At 35.7% G+C, this 9,644-nt stretch overlaps 1 protein-coding gene across 1 annotated transcript; it reads right to left on the bottom strand.

The window, feature by feature from the left end:
* Positions 1-405: 405 nt before the first annotated feature.
* LOC139902251 (uncharacterized) lies at positions 406-2,763 on the bottom strand. The gene is made up of 3 exons (XM_071884895.1): positions 2,526-2,763; positions 1,711-2,034; positions 406-1,370 (listed from the first exon to the last, which is right to left on the bottom strand). Exons 1-3 carry the CDS (start codon positions 2,761-2,763, stop codon positions 406-408), a joined length of 1,527 nt encoding a protein of 508 aa, XP_071740996.1.
* Positions 2,764-9,644: the final 6,881 nt, after the last annotated feature.

The following is a 9,644-nucleotide window of genomic DNA, read 5'->3' as shown; positions in this document are numbered from 1 at the left end:
TAAATTACTCGCAAGATACATAGAAAGTGCCTTCCATTAATAGAAAGGGCACTACCAACACTAACACAAGTGGAGCCTGTTAGATTAACAGAACCTAACCATTACACAGTAGCTAAATACAATTATAACCTACACTATACAGTATACTTTTGATGCTAAGATTTTTTTTTGAAAGGCAAATAAAGATTTTATATATCAACGAAAAGATATACAGAGATGAGTATATTTGGCCGGAAGGCACAAAAATACATCAAAAGAGATACACGATTGGTTGCGAAGTAAGCAACCGAATATTACAAACACGAACTACAAACAATAAATTTAGATAAACGCTAGGGTTGTTCAACCAAGTTAACCAATCTAATTTGCGTCCTTTCGATCTATGAATTATCCACTCGAAAAACTTCACTTGTATTTCACCGGCGTATTCCAACCTTTTCCACGAAAGACCACATTGTTCCGGTTTGACCACACTAGATAAGCACACACCCATCCTACCGCTTGCCACGTTTTTTTCCCTTGTAATGTCATTTGAGTCGGACCATTCCCACGAAGGATTTCGTTAATGCTAAGGTTAGACATCGGCCCGAAACCCCACCATGAGAAGATTCGATTCCAAATATCCATAACTTTACTACAAAAAATGAACGAGTGTTCCACGGTTTCTAGATCATCATCACACAACGGGCAACGAACGGTGTTTAAGTCTACCCCTCGCTTATCAAGCTCAATTCTAACAGGTAACCTTTTTCGGATTGCTCGCCAAACAAATAATTCAATTTTCTTTGGAACTAAGTTATTGAGCAGAGTTTCAGGAGAAGAGTGATTACCCGTGTAGAATTGATCAGTGATAATTGAGTTGAGACGTTTAACCGAAAAATTCCCATTGCTTGAAAGCGTCCAGCTCCATTTGTCTGCTGTGTCTCGATCGAAGCAGTAGTCTTCCATAATTTTTGATAACACAGATAGATCACCTGTAGCTCGGCCAGATGGTTCACGGGCCCAAACACCGACGAACTTTGGGCCTGAGTCAGCCCATATAATCCTATCTTTTACCAGAACCTGCTTGGAAAATTCCAATCTATGTAGCCTGGAAAAAACGTCTCTCAGTTTACCTTTCCCGGTCCAATTTTCGTCCCAAAAGCTTGTTGAGGATCCATCACCCACGCGTTTGAAAAAAGAATCTCTAAAAGGGATGTCCAATTCGGAGATTCCGAAACATGTCATAAGAATATCACGCCACACACATGGTTTTAGGGATCGAATTGCTTCAACCCCTAACTCCAAGCCGCCGCAAGGGCCATAGATGCTACGAATAATATTACACCAAAGTGAATCGGTTTCGGTTAGGAACCTCCACCACCACTTTCCTAAAAAAGCTAAGTCTTTATGTTTTAAAAACGCAATATTTAACCCCCCCCCCCCCCAACTCGAATGGTGCAACAACATTTTCCCATTTAACCCACGAGATATTATGACTCGTATCCGACCCGCCCCAAAAAAACTCTCGCCTCACACTTTCAAGAATTTTTAACACACTTTGTGGCGCACGAAAGAGAGAGAAGTAATACAAGGGAAGACTATTTAGGATCGATTTGATTAGCACAATTCTTCCACCGGATGACAACGTTCGCATTTTCCATTTCGAAAGCCGAGTTTTGATTTTATCAATGACGGGGTTCCAAATTTTTTGTTTCGACATTTTCTCACCAATTGGCAACCCTAAGTATGTGAAGGGAAAAGAGGCAACTTTACACCCCAGTCTCCCCGCCACATGATTAATTTCATCAACTTCTACACCAATCCCGTAAAGACAACTTTTGTGAAAGTTAACCTTAAGCCCCGACGCCAATTCAAAGCATTTAAGTAGGTTTTGAAGACTATACGCGTTGGCACGACTCCATTTACCAAGAAAAATTGTATCGTCCGCATATTGAAGGTGTGAAAGATGAATCTTATTATACCCGATTTCTACACCCTCGAATAGTCCGTTCTCGGTAGCCGCTTTAGAAAGAATATTTAGCCCTTCGCCCACTAAAATGAAAAGAAAAGGCGACAATGGGTCCCCTTATCTTATTCCCCTCCCAAGTGAGAATTCACTTGTAGGGGAGCCATTTACCAACACAGAGATTGTCGCGGACTTAAAGCAAGAGAGTATCCAATTCCTCCATTTTGATCCAGAACCCATACATTTCATGATGTCCAAAAGAAAATCCCAATTTAAGCAGTCAAAAGCTTTCTCGAAATCAACCTTGAACAAGATACTTTTCATCTTTTTTGCCCTTAAGAAATTTATGCTCTCATTAACAACGAGAGCACCGTCCAAAATAAATCTACCCTTAATAAAGGTGCTTTGTTCCGAACCAACAAGAGACGGGATAACCCTTCTTAACCTATTCGAAAGGATCTTAGCAATTACTTTATAGTAACTACCCTAACTACCAATTAAGCTTATGGGACGATAATATCCTAAGTTAAGCGGATCCGACTTCTTAGGTATAAGTGTAACAAAAGACGCGTTGCACCCCTTCGAAAATTCCCCAGTTTCCCAAAACCACTATATAACCACTGTATGGCACTAATAAGATCCGACTTAATTAACTCCCAATATTTTTTCAAGAATCGCATGTTGAAACCGTCGGGGGTCGGGGCCTTCGTACTCCCACAATCGAAAATGGCAGCTTTAATTTCGGCTTCATCGAATGGTAATTCAAGGTTAGCACTGTTGTCGGCTATCAGTGAAGGGTAGCTGAGATCCTCCATACTTGGTCTCAAGGAATTCGGTTCTTCGAATACTTTTTTGTAGTGATCGAAAATTGCAGCTTTAATATCCGAAGGCACATCATTCCATAACCCATTTATTATTAAACCGCGAATATTCCTATTGTTATTGTTCCTTCGAATAATGTTATGAAAATATTTCGAGTTCTCATCACCATCCACAATACATTTAACTCGAGATTTTTGTTTGAGCATGCTTGTCTTAAGTCGTTCCTTTTCCAACCATTTTTTCCTCGAATCTCTCCAAAGTACCTGCTCATTATCATTAAGAATTCACAATTCGTCTTTAAGTTCTAAATTATTCACAATCACCTTAAGAGTTTCAATTTCGCCATCTATACAGTTATATTTTTTACTCCATGTACGCAAAGCGCTTTTGACATTTTTCAACTTATCACGGAATGTGCAATCCCTTCTGACTCTCGCCTTAACCGAGATGTTCCAAGCGTCCACTATGATTTTATCGACTTCTTCATCATCCAACCAAGTATCAAAAATTTTGAAGGGCTTCGGGCCAAAGTTTCTCTCTTCATATTTAAGCACGATTGGACAGTGGTCCGAGAGGTGTCTATCCAATACAACCGTCGTGAGGTCACTCCAAAGGTGATAGAATTTTTCATTAACCAAAAAGCGGTCAAGTTTACTGAACTTAACGCCATCATCGCTTACCCGAGTGAAGTTTCTCCCCCCATTGGAATATCTATCAATCGATTGTTGAAAATTGTGACGATCGCTCCAAATCCCTTTGGACGAATACGTCATTCAGCGATTTCATTGCGAGGTATTTGACCTCTATATGATACGTTTTGTAAACATTGCATTCTTTTCAAAAGGTACACAATAAATGAATATTTAAATCCAAGGTTTTCGACGTTTGATGATTTCTACATATAGACAATCACCATAAATAATAGTTTACCATAATACATTCGTTGACAATGCAGTCAAAATAAGATACACGATGATGATTTTGTGAATGCAAAGTTTTCTTGAATAAAGCATGTATGACTCCATGCACATAGCTTGTATCACATATAAGCAAACAGCGGAAGACTTCTAGAAACCTGAGAATAAACATGCTTAAAAGTGTCAGCACAAAGGTTGGTGAGTTCATAGTTTTAATGTTGCGCATAATCTGTATATAAAGGTGAATCACAAGTTTTCAGTTGTTTCATCCAGAAACGTTTATCAAAATATTCTACGAAATTGAGCACCATGGTAACTAAACTTAACATATATATAATTTATACCCTTTGTATAATCATCTTAATAATACACGCAAACCAACGTATACGCTTCTCAAATAGCATACGTCCGTTAAAAGGCTAGTGCTCTAGCTCGGACGGGGATATCAAGCCCTATGGATCTATATATAACTACTCGCGTCCACCAGTTCTTATAACCGGCAGTTACTAGTTACCAAAGCTAAGGGATTTTCGGTTCAAACTCGGTGTAGAATTTAGTATGTACTTGTATCCATTGCGTTTAAAATAAAGTGCATGTATTCTCAGCCCAAAAATATAGATTGCAAAAGCAATTAAAAAGGGAGCAAATTAAACTCACCTTAGCAGCACATAAGGTCATTCACCAAAAAGTAACCGAAATTCGGAATGCAAAATTAACCGTAGATCTCAACCTATAGAACATATGTTGGTCAATACATGTCTAATAACCTAGGTTGGGTCATAGTGTATCACAATCCTAATGCTCGAGACCGACATGTGAAAGTTAACAAAAGTCATATCAAAAGTCAACCTGACCCAATATGATTTTTAAATCTATACATGTTTATTAACATAATATAAGTCTTGATAATTGAACGAATTTATAGTTTATTTCCGGAGCTATATTATATTTGAATTATCATGGCAATCGAAAATGTTTTATTATTTCACATAGCTTTCCAATACTTGTAAAATCATATTATAGTGTTTATAAAGCTTTAAAACATGATAAGACAGTTAACTTTGACAATTGTTCAACAATACAAGACGTGCTTTATATAGAAATTCATTTACTCGATTAGTAATATTTGAAAATCCAATTTATCAATCATATAAACAAGTTGTTTAAGTATCAATTGCAGATTCAAAAGTAATTTCAATTAATGTTAATCATAATTCAGTGGCCATATCTTTTAATCCGTTCATCGAAATCACGCGATTTCTAAATGAAAAGTTATCAATTTTTTGCTAGCTTTCCAACGACATGCATATCTTATACCTTATCTCGACCGCATATGTAACTAGCTCAGGATTCAACATAATCTATCTAATGTCAATATCAAAAGTACAAGCATACATAATCCTATATACTCGAGCACTAGTCAGGGATACACTATTAATATGTAAAAATTAAATTATAAGTGCTTACGTATCAATATTGAGATTCAATATTGCAGGAAAGGTACGTAGACGCAACGGAGATGATAAACACTAGATTGACCTCACGAGCATACCCATGAACCATACCCATCACCTCCATAGCTATAACCCATAATTTCCTTAGCCCTATCTCGCTCATAAAACCCATGTTGCAATAGCTCGTGCGTACCCCTTGTCGTAGTATTTTATGTATAATACTAAAAATATCGCTCCTAATAATACTAATAATAATATTACTAATAATAATAATACGATTAATAATAATATTAATCTTAATAATAATAATTTTAATTATGATATATATGTGTATAGAGAGGGAGTACGAGAGACAGAAGAATGAAAAATGAATTCCTAAACTGAAAACTCGTCGAGCTTTAAGCATATGTTGGCCAACCACACCCCATGCGATCGCATGGGGTTTGTGGTATTTAATCATGCGATCGCATGATAGCATGTACCAGCTGGGATCCATTATATTCCCCTGCCGACACTCGTTTCATATGATACATAGTTTTATATTATATATTATTTAATATATAATATATTTAATCTTTAGAATTAATTAAATATTATATTATATTTACGTGCGTAGTAAAAATGTAATTTTTGTTCAAATGACTCGTACGTTGTCACTCAACTCATGTACCACTTTCGGTTTTTCGAACGCACTTTCGTACGTTTAGAAAACTAGCCTTTTACGTTACGTGACGTGTACCCTTATTAATAATTTGACTTACTCATCAATAAATTATCTTATAAAAAATGTAACTTATAAAATTGAGCCTTGTGGTCATTTGCTTCTATAAATCAGTGACTCGTTGTTTATCAAAATATATTATTTTAAATTTAAACGTTTTATGACTAAGTTATTATTTTTTTTTATCACATTATAATATATATATATATATATATATATATATATATATATATATATATATATATATATATATATATATATATATATATATATATATATGGGTAGGATCAAGAGGGAAGTAATCAATCGGGGGGAAGCGGGGGGAAGCAATTTTTTTTTTTCGTTTTTTGAAAAAACTTTGTTCACGAACATTATACATGAGATGAAAATATGAACATTTAGTAGAGACACTTTGTGATAAATATTTTAATTTTGGCGGGAAAACGCTCGAAGAAGTAATATATAACAATTATCGTGTTTTTCGAGCGTATTTTGAGGTTTTAGCTATTGGGGTTTAGATATTAGGGTTTAGATATTAGGGTTTATAGGGTTTAGATATTAGGGTTTAGAAATTTAGGGTTTAGGGTTTAGATTTAGGGTTTAGATTTAGGATTTAGATTGAGTTTTTAACACGAACGGTTTAGAGTTTAGGGTTTAGGGTTTAGGGTTTGGTGTTTTGAGTTTATGGAATAAACCCAAAACACCAAACCCTAAACCCTAAACCCTAAACTCTAAATCGGGCTAAATTTTACTTCACAAAACATGAAAAAAAAACGTTCATATTCTTCATGAACAATATTATCTTGAATGTTATTTTTGTCAATCGTTTTCCCGCCTAAATAATAACATTCATCACGAAGTGTCTCCAAGGTACTTAATATCACAATTGTTCATGCCTTCTGCCCTACTGAGCCCAACAATCTGTTTGATAATTTTCCAAGCCTTCACCGAACCAATAATTGATCTTCTAGCAAGATGAGGGATTCATATTGAGTCGTTGATGTAAACCGTTTAGGATGTTTTCTTCGACTCGGTGAACTTCACCCCATGTTTTCTATTCAAAGTATCTCGCAAATCTGGAGTTTTCTTCAATTTTTCCCTAAGGTCGAAACTGCGATTATCTACCACATGGTTGAATGGCCTGTGGTCCCTGAAGTTAAAACTCTTATGAGCCTTGAATTCATGCTTTCTATTGATCTTCTCCCTTAAGTCAGTGTCATTGTGACGACCCGGAAATTTCCGACCAAATTTAAACTTAACCTTTATATGTATCCGACACGATAAGCATAATTTGTAATGTTGAATCTCAAAAAGTTTGTCTTTTAAAAGCGAATGCAATGTTTGTAAAATGTATCATATAGAGGTCAAATACCTCGCGATGTAATCAACTATTGTGAATCGTTTATAATGAATATGAACGGGTCCTTTCAGTTGGTATCAGAGCGGTGGTCTTAGCGAACCAGGTCTGCATTAGTGTGTCTAACTGATGGTCGTTAGGATGCATTAGTGAGTCTGGACTTCGACTGTGTCTGCATGTCAAAATTTTTGCTCATCATTTTTGTCGAAAATTACCTGCTTATTATTCTTAGTCTAGACACATCTTATTGCATTGATTGCATGAATAGTGTATAGACAAAATTTATATCTTAGCGTATCTGCTAATTCATATCTTAGCGTATCTGTTACTGTAAACTTTGCCTGACATATTCCGTAAATTCCTCCGTAATCTACGAAACCTTTTGCTCTATATAATTAGAATACCACCCGATAGCCGAAAAATCATTTCATATCGAAAAATTCTTTATTCAATCGTACGAAATGGAATTCGTCATTAGTTCAAGTCCCTCGGATTCCGAAATGGAATCCCACTCAAGTTCCGAAAGCAGTGTGACCGGAATGGATCAACCAATTAGTCATCATCTATTCTGGATGAATTGGGGATGGGTTCGTAGCCTCCTTAATCATTGGAGACAAGAAGAAGGTGATCCCTTCCATCCACCACATTGCCCTCTTGGCGAAGAACCTGAAGCACTTACTGGCGAACCTATCCGAAACACCATTTTCTCTCTTATTTCTAGAGTATCTCGTCACGATTACATACTACACCAAATTCTAGATTTTATTTATCCGCTCGTCCAAACCGACAATCACCCCGGTGTAATAGAAGAAGTCAACGAGCTTCGCGCTCGGGTAGTGGCTTTGGAGAATATGGTGCAAAGGTTACAAACACCAGCAGCAGCACCAGCAGCATAAATAGTACCACCATCAGCAACACCAACAGTACCATTACCACCACCAACAACAACCACATCGTAAACCTCAACTTCACAATCTGTCCCATGAGCATCGACGTCATACGCCCTGTAGATACTAAGGAATACCACAACGATGAAGTATTGATTCATAACTTCATTGGGAAAACATTCTACGACGATTATGTAATTTCTAAAGTTTAGAAATTATCTATCCTAGCCTTAACCATAAATCAAGTGAGTTTAATTTAATATTAACTCATTAAATCTATATTACATCTGAAGAAATATACACATATATTTCCATAAAGACTGTAATAAAATTCTTTTGTACAAAATATTAATTGTGACATTTTTTTTAACGGGTAGGTAATACCCGAGAGATATATAAATTCACAATTAATATGTTATATTCTTCGAATCTGATTCAGCAAATCATCCATTATACTCCCTACTTTTACAAGAATATACATTCTTTTATAGAAATCAAAACAACCATACTCATTCAAAAATCTAATTACATATTCTAATTTTGAAATCGCCGAATTCAATTCAAGTTATAACTTGTATCATCACTCTTAGATTCTTACATCTTTCAAAGCTATACTTTAACTTCAAAACTGTGTTAGAACATCGTATGTATATTAACGATTATAATCTGTGTTCAAGCCCTTCGAAATACCTGAAGACACTTCAAATAATGAATAATCGAGATGATGATCCAACCACATGTTATCCACAGTTACGTACCTGAAAAACTCTTGAAACCAAAGTCATAATTTAACATGTATCCATGTCAGACCTTTTGGCATTTACTAGCTAAAATAACTTTTCAGTCCCTTCTAAAAATAGACGGTTTTGTCACAGCTCCAGCAAACTAACTTCAATTGTTCAATCGAATAAGCCTTATTATAATGATTACCCCTTCATCATTATTATCGGGGAACCTTTCATATCTCGCCACATTAGCAGTAAACTTATTAACAACTTCATTGATCTTTGACTTTTCGAAAAATCTTTATATTTATCAAAACCCCATCATTTACTCATCTGCATCTTGTAACGAGAATTGCCATACGAATCATCGGAAATTAGCAATCAGTATTTTAAAATCTCGCAGCATGTCTACGCCAACAATTATATGTGTCTATCTTCTGGACTTATATACTTTGAATGTGAAGTTTTTGAAAAACACCCTAAACTGCGAACTAGTTCTCGAAATACTGATGAAGCAGCAAAAACTATAAACGACCTTAACAGTAAAAAGTTTGATGATAAAGAGTAGTGTGTTGGCAAAGCTTAGAAAAAGAGAAGATTTGGTACTGAAAAAAAAAATACGGATTGAGCAAACCATGAAGAAGGCTGTGGATAAATCACAAGGACGAAATCTACCTTCAAAGAATCCAAATGATTCTGCGTCTGCTGAAGTCATTATCGAATACCTTGCTCCTGACTCTAAACCCTTACGGACAATATTCTTCATCATCCACTGATATTAGAAATTTTAAGATATCATCGTATCTTTCATTA

Source organism: Rutidosis leptorrhynchoides, chromosome 3, assembly GCF_046630445.1.
Source record: "Rutidosis leptorrhynchoides isolate AG116_Rl617_1_P2 chromosome 3, CSIRO_AGI_Rlap_v1, whole genome shotgun sequence".
In the NCBI taxonomy this organism is placed as follows: Eukaryota; Viridiplantae; Streptophyta; class Magnoliopsida; order Asterales; family Asteraceae; genus Rutidosis; species Rutidosis leptorrhynchoides.
The sequence above is the reverse complement of the archived record's forward strand: the minus strand, read 5'-3'. Positions and strand labels throughout refer to the sequence as shown.

Coding starts and splice junctions, on each gene's coding strand:
- LOC139902251 (XM_071884895.1), bottom strand. CDS start 2,763: ATGGAGGATCTCAGCTACCCTTCACTGATAGCCGACAACAGTGCTAAC. Junction 2,035..2,525: donor ACTGGGGAATTTTCGAAGGG/GTGCAACGCGTC, acceptor TTTTCATTTTAG/TGGGCGAAGGGCTAAATATT. Junction 1,371..1,710: donor ATACTTAGGGTTGCCAATTG/GTGAGAAAATGT, acceptor TAGCTTTTTTAG/GAAAGTGGTGGTGGAGGTTC.